This window comes from Anarrhichthys ocellatus, unplaced genomic scaffold, assembly GCF_004355925.1.
Source record: "Anarrhichthys ocellatus isolate YVR2014 unplaced genomic scaffold, GSC_Weel_1.0 scaffold30, whole genome shotgun sequence".
Lineage (NCBI taxonomy): Eukaryota > Metazoa > Chordata > Actinopteri > Perciformes > Anarhichadidae > Anarrhichthys > Anarrhichthys ocellatus.
Window position 1 is genome coordinate 1,215,246 of NW_022280060.1, and position 21,769 is coordinate 1,237,014.

A 21,769-nucleotide genomic window follows, 5' to 3' on the forward strand; every position below is an offset into this window, starting at 1 on the left:
TCAATAGAACAAAAAGAAAAAGATATGATAAAGTATTCAAATAAAATATTTTAAAGTTGGTAATGCTGGGAACCTCTAAGTTTGTTGAATGAACAAAAGATAAGTCTAAACAATACATGTATGAGATTCTGGTTGGAGTGTAATTCAAGTTGTATCTTTGTATTGTAACTACACTCGTTTGAAGATTGGGAAAGTCAACGATGTGACAAACAAACAGAGGAACTTGAATTCGTCTTTAAACTCAAAACACGGAGCATATAAGAAGTCCATGAACGCATCATTTGTTTTTATGCACACTGCATTCTGGGTTTTGAAGTTTTTTGTAGGCTCCCACTGCTCGGAGAGCTCGTCAAAGAACGACATTTCCCGTGGTGCCTCTGTTACTACCGAGGAACTACACGCCCCTTGACTTTACACACGACTGATAACACGCAGGCACAACTTCTGATATTGTTTTGAGTAAGTACACAACTATCAACGGACAGCAGTAGTTTCTCCTACAAATGGCCACCATTGTCTTCTGCTCGGTAAACAAAACGGCTCAGACCACCGCGAGACGATGTTCGATTTCACATTTAAAGCGGCTCGCTAGGTCAGGAGAGCCACATTTGCCGTTATCCTGCATTCACAGCAAGCCAGTGACTTTCCTTCCGGGTACAAGATGGTTTTCCAGGGGTTGCAGCGTACGGTTCATGTCCCAAGGGACTGCAGGCAGATCTGCAACCTGGCGAACCAGAAAGGGAGCCCTGGCGCTCAGTGGAGCCGCAGCAGTGACAGCGGCAGCGGCAGTAGCGGGGTTTTTAGCCAACGCTAACCACTTCCAGCGGGCTGAAATGGCAACGAAGGTATCCCGAGCCGCTGAAAAGACCGAGCAAGAGGGGGGCATCTTGGAGAGATGCCGGGGGTTCATGTCTCCTCCGGTGACCGACATCAGTGTGCTGCAGGAGAGGAAAGAGGAGATGCGTACGAGGATGGAGATGCTGATCATGGAGACGCAGGCTGACTTCTGCAACGCCCTGCAGGAGGTGGACGGTGGGACGTTCAAGGTGGACCGGTGGCAGAGAAATGAAGGTGAGAGAAACTCAGCCATACACTTGCAAAAAAAAGGCCTAATCAGCCAGAAAATGGCACAACTAATCTCATCTCCATTTCCCTTCATTGTCTTCAATTTTTGATCATTTGTGTACCAGGTGGAGGAGGAATCAGCTGTGTGATGCAAGATGGAAAGGTGTTTGAGAAAGCAGGAGTCAACGTGTCGGTGGTGTTTGGAAACCTGACTGAGGAGGCTGCCAAGCAGATGAGGAGCAGAGGGAAAGTCCTCAAAGGGAAAGATGGTACGTGTTGTAGACCTGATATCTGTGTGCAGGCTTTAAAGCTTGATTATAGCTCTCGATAAGAGGCGTGGTAACCTACATTCAGAGTAATAATGTAATGGATACGGTTTCACGTCATGCTCCGTTTTCTCTCAGGTAAGCTGCCATTTTGTGCCATGGGTGTGAGCTCCGTTATCCACCCCAAGAATCCCCACATCCCCACTGTGCACTTCAACTACAGATACTTTGAGATCGAAGAGGAAGACGGTGAGTGTCAGTCCTTGACGTCAGCAGTTGTGTCTTGGTGTCAGTGACACTATTGAGTGCATGAATGAATGATAACTCTTGTTTCTTTCTTCCTTGTCTGTGTGTCTGTGTATGTGTGTGTGTGTGTGTGTGTGTGTGTGTGTGTGTATTCCAGGCACTAAGCAGTGGTGGTTTGGTGGAGGCACAGACCTGACTCCAGTTTATGTTGATAAAGAAGATGCCTTCCACTTCCACAACACCCTGAAGGAGGCCTGTGACAAGCACCACCCGCAGTACTACCCCAACTTTAAGAAATGGTACAGTTAGACTGAACATTAGTCCTGCTTTCATGAAGCGTGTGTGTACCTCAGCACGTACGCATGTGAGGATTAAAGTGGGTGTACTCTCACTGTACGACGCTGATAAGAGGAAGTCTCTGCAGTTGCAGAAAAACCGTTTGGCCTTGACGTTTGCCAGTAAATGACCATTTGGGATAAGAAAGGGACGGGTGTGGTTTATCTGCTTTGTCCTGTGATAAGAACATTTTGTCAACTTAATTTGAAGTTAAATTTAAAAGGAATGGTAAGGCATTCTGGGAAGTTACTGTCACTATAGATGTGCTTTCACCTGACTTATTTTAAATTTCTCTCGTTCTCTTGCCTTTGAATCATTTATTTGCATAGCCCAGATCTACTGAATATTTTAAGAATCCATCCCTGGTTAAAAATAAACCAAACAGCAGCTACTGATTTGATATATATTTTGGTGTTTATATTTAGGTGTGACCGATACTTCTACATCCGGCACAGAGGAGAGACTCGGGGTATAGGAGGGATCTTCTTCGATGACCTGGACTCCCCGAGTCAGGAGGAAGCGTTCAACTTCGTGACGAGCTGTGCTCGCACTGTGGTGCCCTGTTACCTTCCCATCGTATCCAAACACCTCAACGAGTCCTTTACTGACGAGGACAAGGACTGGCAGCAGGTACGACGAGGAAGGTGAGTAAAAGACGCACACGAAAATGGTAAAAAAAACTAAATTTTAAGTGTGCTGGATTACCTACATATCTCAAGCAAGTTTTTAATAAATTGACTATTGGTTTGAATCCTCTTTTAAAAATTCTTTATTTGCTTGTTGATTGGATTAAAGCACAACAGATCTTAACCGTGTCCACAGACTGTGTGTGTTGTTATCCGAGCTTCTCTCGGCTTTGTTTACATATCCGCTGCGTGTGCTTCAGTGCCTGAACGTTCATGTCAGCTGATACACCTGCCCCGACCCTCAGGGATTCAGAGCCTTAATATAACAGCAAACAGATATTTTGCTATATAAAGATATAATGGAGTTATATTTACCTGAGCAGAGAATGAAGTCACTCTCCTCTGTGTTTGTTGTAATACGAGCTTCTTCGTTCTTTGTTGACACAGCCGGGCCTGCGTGCTGTTAGTGCGCATGTTTGTGCTTCTGAGCGTGTGCCCCACTAGTGAGCTCACGGCTTCATCTGCACTGCTCTCATAGCGGTTACAGCTAATAATGCCGGCAGCTGAAATGTAGCACCCCCCCTCTGGTCCCCCCCCCCCCTCAGGTAAACACTGATAGCTCTGTCAGCACCTGTTAGCGGTGAGCCGTCGCCATTGTTTAGCGGTCTGAGAAATGCTCCCAAATCTTATGTTCTCCACCTTTTTAATGTATCAAAAACCACACAGATCTAGCTGTCTACCGTAGGGTTTTTTGTGTGTTTATGTTGCAGATATGTGGAGTTCAACCTGGTGTATGACAGGGGAGTGAAGTTTGGCTTGGCCACGCCTGGCTCCAGAATTGAAAGCATCCTCATGTCCCTTCCGCTCACTGCCAGGTAAGATCACTCTGGTTCGAAGCAATGCTAGCTCTGCTCTTGTATGACGACAATGTAGCTGTCTGTGTTGCTTGGTGACGAACATCCTTCTTCCTCAGGTGGGAGTACATGCATGAGCCTGCCAAAGGTACCCTGGAGGCCGAGATGCTGGAGGTTTTACGAAACCCTAAGGAGTGGGTGTGACCACAGTGTTCACAGGTTGGACAAAACCTCCAGGAAACTGCCTTTGTCCAAAATAATATTACATCGCACTTGCGTGATACGTTTTTTATTTTTAATTGCAATGGTACTTTTCTCTCTTTCCTGTCAGCCTTGATAACACTTAATCACATTGGGATTGTATTACTACTGGTGGCCACAGGTGGTAATTGTACCTGCTTTAAGTTCATCTCATAATGATGTGCTTCTTTTAAGAAGTGTTTGTGTCAAACACTATCTGTATTTGTTTTGTTCTATGCCTGTGCTAAATGTGTCGTGCTCTACTTGACGTCCTGGAGCTCCACTCCCCTTTTACAAAGCACCTGAGGGGGAAGTAGGTGGAAACTAAGCTACTGAGCATGTGTGTGTTTTTTTTATGTTTCAGTGCATCTACTCCAAACAATGGGTTATTTTTGACAATCAAAGCTAAGAGATAACAGACTAGTAATAAACCGATCCCTCTTGAGCCCCATTTATATTGTGGTTTGTTGTTCACTTTTTGTTAATGGGTCACCTCCTGGCTTGTTTGAGCAGAAGTAAAACAATAGCTGGAGGATGGAGCCTGTTCCACAGAGAGGTTAGCAGTGAGTCACAGCTAGCATGGCTCATTGAAGAGACAAGAATGTTTGTGAAAATAAAATGGCTTTTGAAATGTAAAAATAATGTATAGCTTGCAATTATAATAAATTGTTTGTTCTGTTACATTTTGATTATATTACTGAATGAATTCTTTATTTCTTGTGCATCATCTTACACATTTACCTGTAATTCAATCTTTATTCTACCTTTTTGAATCTTCACGATTTACTAGCGAGAAACTGACCAAAGCTCAGCAACGTATCGTGTTTCTATACGTATATGATGGATATCATGAAAATGTCATAAAAGTTAAAACGAATCAAAGAATAGTATGTCATAAAAATCTCGTAGTATAGTATTATTCTGCAGCATGGTGCTAATCCCTGTTTTTCCTTTGTAGGTTCACCTGCTGTTGTTTTTCCTTTGTTGTTTTGTTGCTCGATTTACATTGTTAAACCAACTGGGTTTGTTTCTTTAGGAGAAGTAGAGTGCCATTGTTTTGAGGCTAGGCACCTGTGGTGAGGCCCTTACACCTTATGCATGCATGTACTGTACAGGCATTGGGATACAAGTGTAGACTGCACCAGTTCTGTTGTGAGGATCGCTGTGTTTCCCCTGAGGTGAGTTACCTGTCGCACCCATTGGCAGTCCTCAGTGTAGTCTACTCCCCCACCAGTGGCCTCAATTTAAATAAAATGTAAAACTTAAATTTTTACTTAATATTTTAATATCATGTAAAAAATGGAGAATCAGGATCTGAATCGGTTTATTGCCAAGTATGTTAGCTCATACAAAGAATTTCACTCGGTGATTGGTGCATAACAATAAACACAATAGTAGCAATACATAATCCATAATAAAAATTCAGTTTACTGTAGAATAGAATAAACAAACAATATAAGAGTTTGTTAAAATAATGCATGTAGCTGTCCTGAGGATGTCAGCGTCCGAATCAGTGGGGGTTCCGGGCCTTGCTGACGAGCCCCTCTGTAGTTGGGAGGTAACAGTTTTTGTGTCGTGAGGTTCTGATCCTAAAGGACTGCAGCCTCCTGCCCGAGGGAAGAGACTGAAACAGATTTGGTCGAGTGTGAGTGGGGTCAGCTACAACCTTTCTTGCCCCTGTCAGGGTTCTGGAGGCGTTCAAGTAGTGCAGATTGCAGCCAAACACATTCTCAGCAGAGCGAAAGATACTCCACGGTCTGCCATGGTCCTTGGCAGTGGCTTCAGCGGTGCAGATGGTGATGGAGGAGATGAGGTGGGACTCAGAGATGGCGATGCAGAAATGCACTATCATTGTCTTTGGCAGGTTGAACTTCTTTAGCTGTCGAAGTACATCCTCAAAAATGATAGCATGTCATGAACCATGTCGCTGTATCAAAGTCAGAGTAAGTTATGTCATGTTATGTACAGTATGAAATAAAATGTTAAAGTACAGAATATCATGAAAAAGTCACAGAATAGTATGTTGAAAAATATGCCATGAAATAGCATGTTTGGTAATGGTTTGGTAATTGCTTGGTTCATCAATAAAGGGTCATGCTTTTGTGTGTCCAAAAAAGCAATAGTATGTCAAGAGTTGTAAAAAAAAAAAAAAAAAAAAAGAAAAGTAATTGAAAACTTTATGGCAAAAAAGGTAATGCTTTAGTATGTCTAACCAAAAAAATCCAAGAGTATACACTATAAATCTCGTAACAAAAGTTACAGTATAGCATGCAAGTGAAAGTATCATAAAAAATGCTTTAGAATAGTATGTCATGAAAAGTGTCACAAAAATTTAATTAAAAATGTCAGAATTGTATGCCATGAAAATGTCCATAGTGTGCAATAAAAAAAGAAAAGGTCAGGGTAAACTGTCATAAACTGTTATAATATACTGTCTTAAAAAAAAAAAAAAACATGTAGTCATAGTATAGTATGTCATTTAAAATGTCATCGTATAGTACGGTTTTCCTTTTCAGATGATGCCAAATCTCTCAGGATCCATAAATAAACTACACATAAAATCAGTACGTGCCTACACGATTAAACGCAAACCTCAGCAAACAACCTTTTTGGACGGTTACAAAATGAAAACAAGCTACAAAATGTACTACCTTGACATTGATATTCAAGACTATTTTAAGGGCCTAAATTGTCACTGAATCAATTCGTTCAGTGTTTATACTCTTAAAGACCCTCCAGGCATCCTGTGGATCTTTGGGTGAGTCCAGCAGGGAACGTTTAAACGCACGAAACACATTCATACAACACCGAATGAAATGAAAGCAACATGTAGCACTTTTATTACAAATTAATTCAAGCTTCTGCACATAAAGGATTTATAACAAGTTATCTTGCATTTAATGTTAAATAACATTTTGTTTGTTTGATAAGGCATTGTAAAAATAAAAAAAAAAGAGCTCTGCAAGTAACAGTACAACTCAACGTCATAGTGCTGAGGTTCACCGGCCAACTCACAAAGTACAATAATCAGTGCTCACCTGTGAGGTGTGAACAGGAGATCTGTGAACATCAGACAGATATTTTTTGGTTTTTAGAGTGTATGCAGGAAAAATTGCATATAGAGCATGAGAACTTTTTTTTAGGTTTACAGTGACATCGTAATGGCTGAGAGTGAAGCTACAGACGTCAAACTAGACTGTCCTAGTTTCCATCTAACAGTCACGCTTCAACACAAAGTGCCTTCATTTATCCACATCCTGCTGTATACTATTAAACTAATGGCAATGCATCTGCTGCACACCTATGCAGTAAAAAAAAAAAAAAAACAATCTCACTTTCACACGTAAAGACTATACATATTCATATACAGGTACATAACACATGCTAAACTTGAACTCTGTCCAGTGTTGTTAAATACAGAATCTCCCTTTTTTCCCCCAAAGCTTGTGTTTCTATGGCTTCCTGTCCCACATCCCTGTGCAATTCACTCCACAACTTACATCTATTCACTCAGTGTGCTTTTAGTGACAGTGGCACAGCAGAAGACTCTGTAGTCATTTCCAACACGGTCACACTTGCATTAAGGGAAAGAATAGGAAGAGATTTTCACAGTAAAAGCAGCCCAGCAGAAGAACACGTGGCCAGCAAGCACTGGCCATCAACCAACAGTGCAGAGCCAGATCCAACCTCAGGTGTACAGACTAAGCTACATGCATGACCAAAATATAAGCACATAGGACACATTTACACAAATCACATTTCAGCCCCCCCGCACTTTACTGCTGGTCTTATCTTAAATATTAAACTCAAAAAACATTCACAAGTGTATACTGAAGTTGGACCGATGCATTAGTTTGGCAACTTGACTATTTAAACCTGCGTTGAGTGATATTATTGATATCAAAAATAAATCAAATTACAGATTGTAATGTGGAAAAGTCAATTAACACCCAACTTTGCAGCTGTACAGTTTGGTTCCACCTGATCACTTACTAAATGCTTGGGTCTCAATGCTCCCTTTGACCCCCATAATAAAACTTACATTAAATTGTATTTACTATTTACAGTCAACAAGCCCAGCACCACTACTACCCTGCACAAAACCGCCAAAAAGTCAGATTTTTTTTTTTTTGTATTTAGCAAGCTAAAGACCCAGATTATCTCTCATTAGTCAGTCACCAAACCAGAGTTAACGAGTATATATTGGACTCAAGTTAGCTGGTGGGATGAAAGTACAGCGGCATGCTCTGCGTCAGCTTGGTGAGTAGATAACCGTTTGCTCACAGGTTAGACTAGAGATGGGTGGGTGGAGCCTAATGAAGATTCAAAGCTTGTAACGTGTAAAAGTGCTTGTTTTTGCCACCGACGGGCTCATATTGTATATAGTGTATAGAGAATACAAATTTATTTCTTAATCTTTCGCTTGATCCGGTCTGTTTGTTATCCGGTCAAAGTCTCGCTCAAGAAGAAGTCTTGTTCTGAATGTCGGGCAGCAACAGGTCTCTCTTTACAGCATTCTTCCCCTGTGGGCAAAGGGTCACAGAACACCACCAGCTGGTTCACACTCCTCTGCCTGTTGTCCCTCTCTCAAATTCAAAGACCTCCTCCACATTGTCAAAATCACCTAAATATCCAGACATGACATTGAAAGTCTTTTGGATTTCACTAAGCTACTCTTTCTGAACTCCAAAACAACAAACTCTGCCTGGCTGGCACTTGTGTTTCCATATTTGTCTTCCCGGTAACATGTCCCTGCTCCAGACTTCAGAATCAATGAACCTCAATGAGACTCTTTCCAATATGTCAGACACTTCAAGTAACAATCACAACCGGTCAGTGGCAAAAACAAGCACTTTTAGATAACATTGCAGCCAATGAGCAATGAGCAATGTTACAGTTAACTAATAAATAAATGTATTGTCCAACAATCCTAGATATAAAGTATGTTGTTGACATCAAATATAAATGCGCCTTATTAGTGTACTCTAGGTGTCCAATGCGGGCTCATGTGTTTACTTCATGGTTGATATTTATCTGAACTTTCATAAATCACAATGTGTTGTGTTTAGAGACTGATCTTCATTTTAAATTGGCCCATTAGCCTTTTTACATTATTACTAGGTATTAGATGGAAATGCTCTCATACATGTGCTGACGTCCTTCTAGTGTACGGTGCCACATTTCTCAGTTATGCCCCTCTCTTCTGAGCAGAGTAACACAGTTCAGCTGCTAAATTTTCAAAACTGTCAAATTGAAAATTCATTTTCTGGAGCATCGGGGTAGTTTGAAGCTTTGAACGTCATGAGTCACAAGCTTGGATCCAATGTATTGAAATTGCTCTTCAGTATCATCCGCCCATCTCTAGGTTAGACATAAATCACAAGCTTGATTTTGACCATGTTTTCCTCTTTCCGCTCATGGTGGTCAGCAATCGCTTCATGCAATGTTAACTTGTCTGGGTTTCCCTGGAATTGCTGGTTTGTGGCCTAAATGCTGTTTCTGAATCTCGCAAAGCAATATTCTTGCCAAGTCTGCAATATACACAATAAACAAATAGGTACATTTGAATAGTTTTATCTAAATATCTGCTACAGGCCACTTAAGCCTCGGAAATTGGCAACAACCTTCAAAAAAAAAGCACGGATCCAACCCTCACATCCACTTTTGGAATAGTCCTCCATCGTGGCAATCAGAACCCACGTTTCTTCACGCCACGTGCAACATATGTTACGCCTGCTGAGTCCAATCGTTTGCTACAGTGTGACAGCGTAGATGCAACTTGAGGAAGATCAACAGAGCTGGTAGGTTTTGGTATTGCAATATATCCTTCCTGCTATCACTTCACCTCATTGATGAAAAGTTAGTGCAAATTTCAACAGCGCTGGGTCCGGCAAACATTGCATTAGTCCATTGACCAGAGAGTAAAAAGTGTTTCTTTATGTGTTGAATGAGGAAGGCTCGTGATACCACAATAGTGACGCTGCTAAATGATCGGATGGTCTTAGTGGAGGTTCGGGCTTTTTTGTTGGGGTGGTAGTGAGAGGCAGGTTTACTTCGCATGACCACCAGAAGCGCTGGTGTTGACTATATCCTCATACTGTGGGGGTGGCTCCGTCTCTATTTGGACGTCTGAATGGCCCACAGCCTCCTCGTAAGAGGGTGGCGGGTCTCCAGCGCTTCCTCTCCCCGATGTGAGCTCTGAGCCCGGATAAGCCGGGCTGCTGTGGACGCTGAGTTCTGATTGGTCCCCGTGGTGGTAATCCCTCCCCCAATGGTCCATAGAGACCACTGACAAGACGTGGTCGTGATGAGAGTGGCCCAGGTTGGGGCTGCGCTGCGAGCGCTTGCGGGAGTGGCAGCGCCACACAGTGACGGCTACGGCGGCGATGATGAGCACGACCAGCAGCAACGGCACGATCAAGTACAGAGAGTGGACTCCTCCCACCACCGTCTCCAGCCCTCCGGATGGACTGCTCTCACGCACATATTCTTCCCAGAACCGTCTCTGCAGCAAAAAACAAAACAAAATAGACACACATGTTGTCAAAAATCAATACAAGATCAAAAAATATAATCTTTAAGATAAGACTCACTCATGACAGTGTAAACATGGTGGCACGGAACTATTTCCAAAACACAGTGTGTACACAGTACACACAATGTCCACCCTATGAATACTTTCTATCTGGATTACTGCAACACAAAAGGCAGTAGACAACAACACCCGAACAAAAAGCGACCACGTGATTGTGCATTTGCTCTCTGGCCTCTCACAATAGTTTTACAAATATGCGTCCCTCTCCAGCATGGACTCGGTGGTTCTTCCTGCTGATAATCATCACTTCCTGGAAAAACAGACACATTCCACAAGCTACCACTCTTGGCGTAGGATTTCATTACTGGACACATGAAGCCTACAAAATAGCACTTTAAAACGGATATTTTGGATTCTTTTACATGGGGTGGCAGGTATGAGTTACACAGCAGTAGTAATATTGATTCGTGGCTTTTAGCTCTAGCTGGGAGTCCTGTGTTCAAAAGATTTTCTACCAATTGTGTGTGTTTGCGTATGGTGTTGTTGCTGCTTATTTTTGTTTAATGACCCCATGAGGTGTAAATTCTCGTCTAACCAGTCACTGAACACATGAATGCCCACTGGGGCTAATATCCCTGTATAGACATTACAACTGGTGAGTAACTCAAATGACCTACTGCTAAACTCAAATGACCTACTGACCTGCTGCTAAAACAAACTATCCGTTTATGTGGTTTATGTGTGCGTCCACATGTAGCCATACACACTGCGTGTTCTACTTTTCTGTTCCTGTGTGTATTTATCACAGGGATTGTAGGTCTGATGCGATGAGTCTCTCATCCCCTCACCGTCTTTTCGTCGTTCTCGAAAGCCTCGCGGGCTTCCTCATAGGTGCAGATCTCCTCACGGCACTCCCTCTGAATGTCACCCTGCTTCATCTCCTCCAGCAAGAAGTTGGCCCTGCGCAGCCGGCGCAGCACTGAGTGGGCCGCGTCCGCCGGCAGGAACACTGAGAGGCGAGCGACAGGAGAGGAGTGGAGGGGAGGGGGGGGGGAGACAAAGACAAGGGCAGAGAGGAGGAGAGGATGTACGATTTAAAGATGTGTGAGAAAACAAAATCAGAAGCAGAGACAAGAAAATAAAAAGATGAAAAGAGGAAAGTAGGGGTGAGACAGTAAGCAGAACAGTGTGGGGTAGGAAGGGAAGGGGGGACAATTTAAGCAAAAAGAGAGTGTGTTGAAATAGAGACGAGAGACGCACAAGTAGGAAAAAAGGACGGCGATGCCAAAAAACGCAAAAAAGGGAAGAGAGAGAGAGAGGTGGCGACTGAAACAAAGGCAGTGGAGCAGATCCGAGCGCTGCCCAGTGCCCACATTTCTGCATAGAAACAAAAGCTCCTTTGATTAAGGCATCCATCCCTGGGCTACATAAGACAAACTAGAGGAATGAACTGAGAGAGACAGACTGGCCCTCTGTTTCACACATCCAGGAGAAGAACATAAACTCTCAAAAAGAATTGTGCACAAGATGCCACAACATGGGAATCTCTGATGTACTACCGAATTAATGAACTAACTAACCGAATTAAGCAATTCAGTTTAAAGTTCAGGGATGTGATCAGCACACGACTTGAAAAGCTGGAAGAAATAATGGACAAAAAGGCAGAAAACAGGAAATTCCCTTAGGAAAGAGTGGGAATTGTGTACTAAAGACAATAGAAAAAAAACAACTAAATAGTCACATTCCAATGACACAATAGGACAGAATAAAACAAGAAATTGGAGGAGGAAAGTAATAGGTCATGTGAACTTCTCTGCCTGTGGGGTAAAATCACAAGTATAGTGTCAATAAACTTACCACTCCCCATGATTCCTGCGAGTCTGTTTGGGGTGAATCAATGTGCAGCTCTGAACCTGCTGATACAAGTCAGACAATAATTAACCAATACTCCCTCTCATGCAATTACAGGGGAGACCATCTCTTTTTGCCTGATCACTCATAACATTGCTCACATTAGGGAGATTCCTTTAAAAAAAAAAAAAAGTTGATTTATTAAGGACACTAGGACATAACAGTAGCACCAAGGTGTGAAAATACCTACATTCTTTGGGATGATTCAGACACAATTATGACAGAATTAAAGCGTAAGAACATAACAGCTACACGTTAAAAGGCGTGTTGAGTATGATACATCCTTGACCAAAGTGACAGTAACCAATGGCGGCTGCTAGCCAGTTGTTACCGTTACGGGAATCCTGCTCATAAGCTCCCCGAAATAGATCACCAGCGGCGGACACACACACAAAGCGCCTCCGCCCCGTTACACGAATCACAAGAGAGACAGCGGGACAACCAGTGGAAGCTAGAAAAATGTCAGCTAAAGCTTAATTGCGGATGCTAACGGTCTATTCTCGAGCGTATAAACAGCGCTGTTAGCCTAACGTGGAGCTGGTTAGCGCCCCGTGTACTGACTAGCGGGGCTGATTTGTAGGACCAGTGCGTCTCCAGAGTCGGATGCGATTTAACGTTAACGAGCGACACATGATTCAAACTGACACAGTGGTCGAAAGAAGGGCCTCCGATGAATACCACAGGTTTTTACTTCATGTCGAAGCCGTCTGTTGGTGTGTAAATTAACTTTATAAATTCAGCTCACCTCTTTTCGTCCCAAAAATGCGCATAAACGATCCCTCGTTATACCTCTGCTGCCCCAAAATGTTGCTAAGCACGGTGCGCATGCGCACATCTCTGTTTGCCTCCAGCAGCCTCTTCCTCCTGAGTTAAAGGGACAGAGATCCAGAGATCAACACCGACTAAACTGACCATAATAATTACTCAAATTACAACTTCATAGTGCAAAATAACTCAATAAATAATATGCTAGCTTAACGGGATCCAAACTATCCTAGTAGTAGTCATTTTAGTGCCTCAACATAAGGTGATAATCATAGACTGCATATTAATTAACGCAAATAATTCAATCCAAATTGAAAGGTTAACAATTTAAATGAAATGGGAAGAGTTGATCCTTTACAAGTGGTTTGTGAACCTCAGAAGTTACTCTTTACTGTCAGCTATTCATTGAAACTGTGAATGTAATATCGGTCTCATAAACTTTAAATAAACAATTTATTCAAAACAATTGACATTTTCATGGCATTGAAGACTAAGAAAAAAAACCCTATCCAATGAATTACACCCTATTAGTAAACATTATGTATTGGTGGTATTTGGTATCTCACATTTTTTCCTTTTTCCCACATCAAGTAATCCGCTGTAGTGCACTGTGGCCAGTTATTGATGGAAGAGGGAGAGACAACAATTATCAATTTTTTTTCTATGCAGTGTGATGTTAGTCGATTTAAGATTTTCAATGTGACATTTTGTACGTCACGCATTGTGATCAAATATGTAAAATGTTCATCCACAGCAGCAATGTTATATTAACACTGATGAGAGGACTGTGTGTGCATGTGTTCCTGTTTTTACTCACCGACTCTGATTACAATCTGTAATCAACAGTAATGATGTGGAAAGACTTTGCCGCCAGTAACAGTTGACCTACACTCCTGTAACTCAAAGACACACACACAAAAACATCAAAACTGCTGTGAAAGAGTGAGAAGGGGATATTTTCGTCATAATGTAAACCGTGTAAAAAAGTAATCCAAGTCTATTGGTTCCTCAAATTGAACTCATTAGTTCACTAAAACTTAAGATATTAAGATAAAGCAATAGATGACAACTATTATCTTATATTCAGTGGTTCAAACAGCTGGTAACCTTTTACTTTAACTTACAGTTACAGTAATTAACAAGGAGTCCAACACAGATGTTGCTGTTGCATTTCTGTTTAAATGTAACTATGAAGTAAATTTGCTTAAAATTTGCTTCAAAAAATGTGTGTGTGTGTATGTATATACGTATATATACACATATCACTGTGTGAGTGTGTAAGTTAATCAATATGAATTAACTCCAGGATTCTTCCCTAAGGCCAAAGGATTAGCTAAGTGCAATTAGGGAGAGAAAATGAGCTGTGTAAGCTTCCCCGAGCACAGGGTGTGAGTGAGTGTGAGTGTGTGATAGAAAAATGGGATGTTTAACAAAGTGTAACCTGAAGAGATAGAGGAGAGAGGGAGAAGTATGTAAAGCATGTTGCAAGAGAAAAGCAGAGACGTAGTTAAAAGGTGAATCCACCGAAACAAAAGTTTACCCATATTAGACGCAAAATTAAATGAGGAAAAAATTGAAATGACATGTCTTGAAACAGATTTCTGTTCCTGGATGTTTTGCATAGGCTGTGCATGTAATTGTGGTCAATAACAGAGTATAATGTGACTTATATATTTAAAAGAAAAACGCATCCTTTCATACATGCCAGTCAGTTTGTGGTCAATATGAAGTGTTACCTATATTAGTGCCCCCGTTTCCATCAAGCTGTCTACTTCACTTCATTCACACGTAAAAAAACCTGTATATGTTGCTGTTTTAAACGTTGTATATGTTGCTATGAGTTAAAGCTAACATTGTGTTGGGAGAAAAGAAGAGGATTCAGTAAACATTTACGTTAAACTCTAGTCTAGTGAGTCTTGTTGAAAGTTGTGGAATCCCATCACGGTTGTCAATTAGCATAATTTAAATACACCACCAATCATCAATGGAAGCCACATAACTAACGGACTTCTGTTTTCAATGTGCATTGTTTTTTTACTCTTACATCAGTGCATATGAGCACTAACAAGGACTAACACACGCACACAGAGAGAGACAGTGAGACAGAGAGAGAGAGAGAGAGAGACAGCGCTATCTAGGCACTAGGACCCAGCAGGTGCAGCACTGTGTTATTTCACAAGTCTGCAGCTGAGTCCCGTCATCAGAGCGGTGGCTCTACAGCAGCAGCGTCCTCTGGACTCGGGACGCGGAGTGAGCGGCAGCTCCCCATCCTGCTACCCAAAACACGGGCACGGGGACAACTTCAGCTTGGCTCATTTTGGGGATTTGAGGAACAACACAGACAGCCTCCAAACACACTTCTTCTTCTTCTTCTTTTTTAAATGAGTAAGATACTTTAGATATGGCTTCATCCGTGAGCGGCACAGAGGAGGTCCGGGTGTCTGCGTTGACGCCCCTGAAGTTGGTGGGACTGGTGTGCGTCTTTCTCGCCCTGTGCCTGGATGCCGGGGCCGTGTTGAGCCCGGCGTGGGTCACGGCGGATGACCAGTACTACCTGTCCATGTGGATGTCCTGCTGGAAGCCCGTCAGCTCCGCGGAGTGGTCCTGCAACAGCACGCTGGCCACCGGTGAGACAGACGCTCATGCGCCTACACGCTGAACTTATTGTAGCTGATGGAGTGATGCACCACCATGTTGTTTTTGAAGTTTCAAACCAGTCCTGTTGTAGTTTTAGGAAGGTTTTACTCTTGAAAAAGCAGATTTCGGGGTGCAGATAGACCCCCACGTTCATATATTCAAATGACAGTCAGACGCACAGCGCGGAGGGATAACAAAGGGTCCCCACAGACCGCTGAACCAATCTGTTCTGTGGGTGAGAATTATAAAACATCACCCAAGAGAGTGCTAAATGTTAATTACTTTATAATTAGCTATTGCCTGGTTAATTTAAAACTGCAGAACTTTTCTACATTATATACGACCGTGAACAATGCAGCACATTGCTGCCTTGCAAGTGGGAAATTTAAAAAAAAAGTGTTGAAAAAAAGTTTATCCTTGAGTGTCAAAAGTCTAATGAATGAGACATTTTTGGGGTTTTTTCTATGATGGTTAGTTAACTTTTCTTCTAAAACATTTGCCTAGTGCGCTACTGAATGATGTGGGAATTTTGCCTGGCCAGGAGCGGACCAGCTGGGGTTTCATTTGGCCTTTTGTTGCTCACAAAATGAGCCTTTGTGTAGGTTCCTTCACCGGCCAAGGAGTGAGGGCAACTCAGAGCAGAGAACTCCCTGGAGATCCAGATGCCTGGAGATTAGTAACCAGGGAAACAAGAGAAGCAGTCCAGTAATGCTGATTTTCCTCGATTAAGGAAACTTCTTTATGCGGTCCCCATGAAGGTTGTTTTCTGGAAGCATTTCATATTTCCATCACAGCCGGTCATTCCGGGATACAAAGGTGGTTGAGAATAAGTCACCATATGAACAGCATTAACAAAAATCAATCAGGAAAACGTGTCTTTATGCTTTGTTCTTACAACGAAAATCTAATGTGATCCACTACAGCAACCCTGCAATTTGTAATGTTAATTTTTTTTAATCGAGGATGATTCACCACTGGCATGTTTTTAGGCCACAGTCTGTGGTATTGCTGTAATACAATAGGTTAAACTGAATTGTAAAGTGGATAATATAACAAACACTTTACAGTATGATTCAGTCCAGTACAAACACTACTACTAACAACTATAATCTGATTTGCACTGAATATTGTTTTATTTATCTCATAAGGGGTTTTTCATGACCTCCAAACATTGTCTAAATGTTATTCTTAAAATTTGAATTGTTGATTTATTTCACACCACACTCCTGAATACAGATGCCTTCATTATTTTTCGGTGTGTTCCTATATATAAATTTAACTTTTTGCTGCGTTCGACCCCCTCCTGTGTGCTGAGTGGTGAATTGTGTTTTTGTTAGTCTGACAAAATGTTTTCTTTCTGTCTGAGAGATGAGTAACTGTGGGTCACATTGGCCCCGATTCTCCTCCGTCAGTGCAGACAAAGTGCACTTTGGTGCCATATAAAGACATGCAGTCTCCGTGTCAGCTCTCAGCAGCAGCATACCACAGTAAATGCACACAGCAAACTGCCCATTTCCTCAGGCCCGTGCTTGGCTAGGCTTATTGATTTGAATCCCAGTAATCAGTTTCTCCCCCCCCCCCCTTACCAGCCCCCCAATATTTCCTCAGTGTCATGCTCTGAGCATTAAATAAATCCTGTTAGTTTGAAACACCAGCTGGCCGCTCAGATGTTTTGAGCTTTTTCTGCAAGGCTTGCATAGTGTGTGTCAGGTAAAATAATATGCAGTGTGAATTACAAAAGCAGACATGAGATATTGCCTTCTTACACGCTCATGAAGTGTATAAACAACACAGAAACAAATAAAAACTCCTCTCTTTCAGTTACTTTTTCTAACACATACACACTTAGACAGAGGGTCAGAGGTCAAGTATAAAAGATACTGACTTTACAGGGCTAGGAATGTGGAACGGTCGTGCAAGTGCACGGTGTGTGTGTGGATGCCAGGTCGGTGCGTGATGAAGCGACAAATGTGGAGCCAGTGTGTTAGCGAGCACGGCTCAGTCAGACGCAGTGATGCCAAAGCATATTAATAATGTAATACCTTATCGAGCCAGTATTTGGGTGGCTGTGTTGTCTTTGAGGGAGGTCACAGCAAAAATGTTGGATACAGAGAGCTTGTAAAGCTTGTAAAGAGTCAGCCTCTTGCTCATGGACACTGGGGTTTTGAACCAGGGACCTCTGGTTGAAGATTTTCCTGCTTCTTAATATTCTCCATCCGGCTGCCTTGAGAATGAGACTGAGTGTGTGTGACAGCAAGAGACACTCGAGGCTCTATTGTGACACAGATCTTCCACCACTGTCTCAGACAAAGAAACAGACTTTGGGCCCTGAAGGATTCTTTCGATTAAAACTAAAGCAGTGACCATAATTAATGCTCTGATTGGATCTTATGTACTGTATCTCCTTCTCCATCTGTCATCATGCGGGGCTCAGATTAATAGTTTGGCGCTTCCTGCTCGTCAAAGCCTTTGAGCACTCCGACTCTGGCGGTGTTTCTTGCACAGAGTACGGTGTCTGTTCCAAATCTGAGATGAGATGACTTTCTGCATCCTGCTGTTTTCATGAGCGCACTGATAAGGCTGGCTGGGCTGAAGGCACCAAACTGACAGAGAGAAGATATCCCGCCAATGATAGGCTTCGACAACTACAGGTCAAGTCACTGTGGCCCTTTTGCCGAGAGCAAACCAGCGAGGCAGTGGCAGAGAAAGTCAAGGGGTCGGTCTTCAAGGGGGCCTCGTGTTGTGCAAGCTGAAGGCTGGAGGGAGCGGGTGCTCTGCTTTTTGTGGGCTTTTGCCAACATCCTGTGGTGACAGGGCCCATTTTAAACTCTGAATCCTGAACCATATTTGGTCAGAGGTAGTTGATGTTTGTTTATATTTGAGCTTCATGGCCCCTGGAATAAAGTTCCCCTCCAACAAGAGTGGGAACTGTATTTTAAGCAGCTTATGTCCCGTCACTTTCTCTCCACTGGTGAATGTTTTGATGATTTTCTGCCTCAACAGAGAGGAAATATTCTTGGCAACGCTTAATCATTTTTACTTCCTGGGCTCCATAATAGACAATACAATGTATACTCGCCTAAAAAAAAGGCAAGACATACTCTAAACTACAATCTTTACATTTCTACACCTATTGTAATATTGATGCACTTTTGCAGGGCTCAATCCTCTTTATGCTTTGATGTTATTTTTCCCCCCACCCACTGTACTATAAATGATTTCCTCCTGTGTAATCAAATGCCTGATCATAATATCCTCTGCCTGTTTACAAATGGACCTCCTGTTTCCACAAGTACACAGTAAAACTACGAAAGAGACCCCTAATCTCGAAACAATACATAGTGTGTCTCTCAACAATCCTCAGTTTAAGTCCCACAGCAAAAAAAGTTCTCCAACACTCTTCTCCTGAAGTGAATTTTTGTTGCACAAAGCAAACTAAAATCTATACTGTAAGGTTTGTTTTTTGACAAACACTTTTCCATTTTGTTTCTGCTTTGGCATTCCAAGGAAAGGGAAGGGAAGGGAAATTGCAGTTATTTCCACTTCAGTGTTTTTGGAGTAAATCTGAATGAAATGCAGAGAATGCTGCTGAGCTGGCATCAGCCAGGAGGGACGGATACTGGACCCGCTGATATCCGTGCGTAGCGAAGCATGTGTGCGTCTGTTTGTTTCTTGTCAGCCAGAAACTGCTGTGCTCGGTTCGAGGGGTTATTCGCTGCATGGTTCACATTCTTCTTCTACCACTGGCTATGGATCCCCAGTGGCTCACATATAAACACGATGAGCCATCAGCAGCTTCTCAGAATATGCACGAGTTGTCTCAACCTCCGAAACCACTGTTTACACTGTGGTAAATCACCACAAACGTTAGAGGGTGGAATCATTTTTCTCTTGTGTAAGATTGAGCATGGCAGTGCAACTGTAGCAACACAGCTTGTGACCCACTCTGTCCTTCTATCTCTCATCTATCCACCCTCCTGTCAGCAGCGCAGACATGGCTCTCCAGAGTAACCTCCTTTTAGCTACCTGTGTCACTCTCTATCTCAGTGTGATTTCATGCCTTTCCTCCCTCCTCTCTGTCCCTGTGCGTTTGTCTCAGACTGGCAGATCGCCACACTGGCCTTGCTGTTGGGGGGGGCGGCCCTCACCCTGTTCTCTTTCCTCGTGGCGCTAATCTCCCTGTGCTCTGGCTCCAGGAGTCGCTGCTACAAGCCAGTGGCTGTCATGCTGTTCTCCGCAGGTACGTAAAGAGATTCTGTATCAAAAAAACAAAACAAGAAGGAAGAGCTGAAGGACAGTCCAAATATACAAAACAATGACTGTCCAGCTTCCAAAACAATCTACATCCATTATAGCCATCAGGGGAAAGATCCAAGGGCAAGGCACTAAAAACCTTTCATTATTTGAACAAAGTGTTCTTTTGGTAGCCATCAGAGTGCCCTGTATACACCTCCTTAGTTTTTGTAAGCTGGTCAGTCATTGTTTTTAATCTTTATATATCTATCTACCATAACCATCTTGACATTAGTACCGTCTCTCTTTCCTGTTTTCCTCTGCAGTGGTGCTCCAGGTGTGCAGCTTGGTCCTCTTCCCCATCAAGTTCATAGAGACGGTCAGTCTGAGGGTGTACCACGAGTTTAACTGGGGCTACGGTCTGGCCTGGGGATCCACCATCTTCTCTTTTGGAGGCGCCATCCTCTATTGCCTCAACCCCAAGAACTATGAAGACTACTACTAAAATGTGTGAGACAAGAGGAGAAATTGAGACTCCGTTTCACCCGGTGTCCTCTCAGTAATAGGAACTTTCTGTCCGTTACACAGTGCACAAACACAGACTAGAAAAACAGGAAACACAAACACTTATTGTTAGTTTCAGGACTGGAAATTAGCTCTTTCAATTGATACTGTGAACTTATCGTCTCAGCGACTATCCGCACTCATTGGACTGAAGCCCCGTGCTCTCAGGAGGTTTTGGCAGCAAACCCGGTGGAAAGAAATCCAAACCTAGCCAGTTAAATTTGGGAGAGAATTTGAGTACTCAGATAACTCTTGTGTCCCTTTTAAGTGGAACTCCAGTAGGTCTTAGATTTGGGCAAAGAAAATCTAGAGGGAACAGTTGGATTTACTCACCGCATACCAGGACGAATTGATGGTATAATTAACCAATCAGAGAAGAGAACCATGTAAAGTCGAGCCAATCAGGGAAGTGACGGACCCAGGAAAGCCTATTGAAGTGATATCACGAGGATGACAAAGTGAGGAAGACAGGGCACACCTCAGGAAATGCTGCATTTCCCCAGAGTTACACGACAACTGGAACTTGGCAGAGCCTTCTTCCTCCAGTAGAGTGAAATAGGATGGAGAAAGCATGTCATAAAGCTCCAAATAGGTGGCTTTTTTTTTTTTCCTTCTTTCTTGTATTAAAAGCGTCAGAGATACTGTATATAAACAGAAGCTACCTAAGACAGAAAAACCATTCCACAGCCGCCTCCAAATGATAACATACTGGTGAGAGAAACATGTACTGGTTAATGAATAGCAGAGTCTGTCATATGTAAACAGCGGTAAAGCCTTTTTCTGCTAATGTAAACGTACAACATAACCCAAGTTACACCTGCTTTTTCAGAAAATGGTTGTTATATGCAAGTATACACAATAAGCATAAAGTAATATTCACTACAAGAAGACCAGTGGGAAGGAAGATGGCAAATGACCATGTTTGCTGAGCGTGTCATGTCTGCATGATCATACCACCCAGCATGTGCTCACATACCTCCCTCATGTGATGCCTCCTTATCTTCTCCCCCTGTAGGGAATGGGAGCGCACACAGCAGGGTAAGCTTCTGTAGGAATACAACACAACTCAGATAGGGAGAGACTGTAGCATAAAATTATTGTAGTTATTGAAAAAGTCAGTTTTTGCATCCAAGTTAAGGTCCTTGATGGAGTACTTTAGGAGATGCTAGAGTGAAATATGCTGTGCATGATCAGTGTTATGACTGTGGGATCAATCAAGCAGAAAATGGAGAGTTTCAAACCTGAAGGACAGTGAGATCAGAGCTGCACTGGCACGACTCAAACCCCATTCGAACGTGGTTAGAAACGTCTCCAACTTCTTCTTGCAACAGTAATGAAAGCGTGTGTGTGTGTGTGTGTGCATGTTACTACCATTTGCTGCTGTGTTTCTGATTCCCACTGGTTTGATTACTTGCATAATAAACATGTACTGAAAAAAAATAAGTCTTTGGTTTGTGTGTGGGGGGGGAAAAAGGAGCATCTGTGAATTAT

General features: G+C 42.6%; 3 protein-coding genes across 6 annotated transcripts; 2 read left to right on the forward strand and 1 right to left on the reverse strand.

Annotated features, from left to right (window-relative positions):
* The first annotated feature begins 381 nt into the window (after positions 1–381).
* On the forward strand, positions 382–4,327 carry cpox (coproporphyrinogen oxidase). Its single transcript, XM_031864248.1, has 7 exons — positions 382–1,071; positions 1,191–1,334; positions 1,470–1,580; positions 1,735–1,876; positions 2,339–2,557; positions 3,310–3,414; positions 3,513–4,327. The coding sequence occupies exons 1-7, from the start codon at positions 504–506 to the stop codon at positions 3,595–3,597; spliced, it is 1,374 nt and encodes a 457-aa protein (XP_031720108.1). The 5' UTR covers positions 382–503; the 3' UTR covers positions 3,598–4,327.
* A 1,207-nt stretch (positions 4,328–5,534) lies between these two features.
* On the reverse strand, positions 5,535–12,927 carry prrg1 (proline rich Gla (G-carboxyglutamic acid) 1). Of its 4 annotated transcripts, none has more exons than XM_031864271.1 (4): positions 12,825–12,927; positions 12,026–12,081; positions 11,017–11,177; positions 5,535–10,138 (listed from the first exon to the last, which is right to left on the reverse strand). In XM_031864271.1, exons 2-4 carry the CDS (start codon positions 12,033–12,035, stop codon positions 9,683–9,685), a joined length of 627 nt encoding a protein of 208 aa, XP_031720131.1. In that variant the 5' UTR covers positions 12,036–12,081; positions 12,825–12,927; the 3' UTR covers positions 5,535–9,682. The 4 variants fall into 4 exon arrangements, with proteins under 4 accessions (XP_031720131.1, XP_031720130.1, XP_031720133.1 ...); XM_031864270.1 differs by having other exon boundaries at positions 12,026–12,084; positions 12,825–12,913; XM_031864273.1 differs by lacking the exon at positions 12,825–12,927 and adding an exon at positions 12,411–12,815.
* A 2,128-nt stretch (positions 12,928–15,055) lies between these two features.
* On the forward strand, positions 15,056–21,718 carry tmem47 (transmembrane protein 47). Its single transcript, XM_031864277.1, has 3 exons — positions 15,056–15,471; positions 19,581–19,721; positions 20,041–21,718. Exons 1-3 carry the CDS (start codon positions 15,246–15,248, stop codon positions 20,217–20,219), a joined length of 546 nt encoding a protein of 181 aa, XP_031720137.1. The 5' UTR covers positions 15,056–15,245; the 3' UTR covers positions 20,220–21,718.
* The last annotated feature ends 51 nt before the right edge of the window (positions 21,719–21,769 follow it).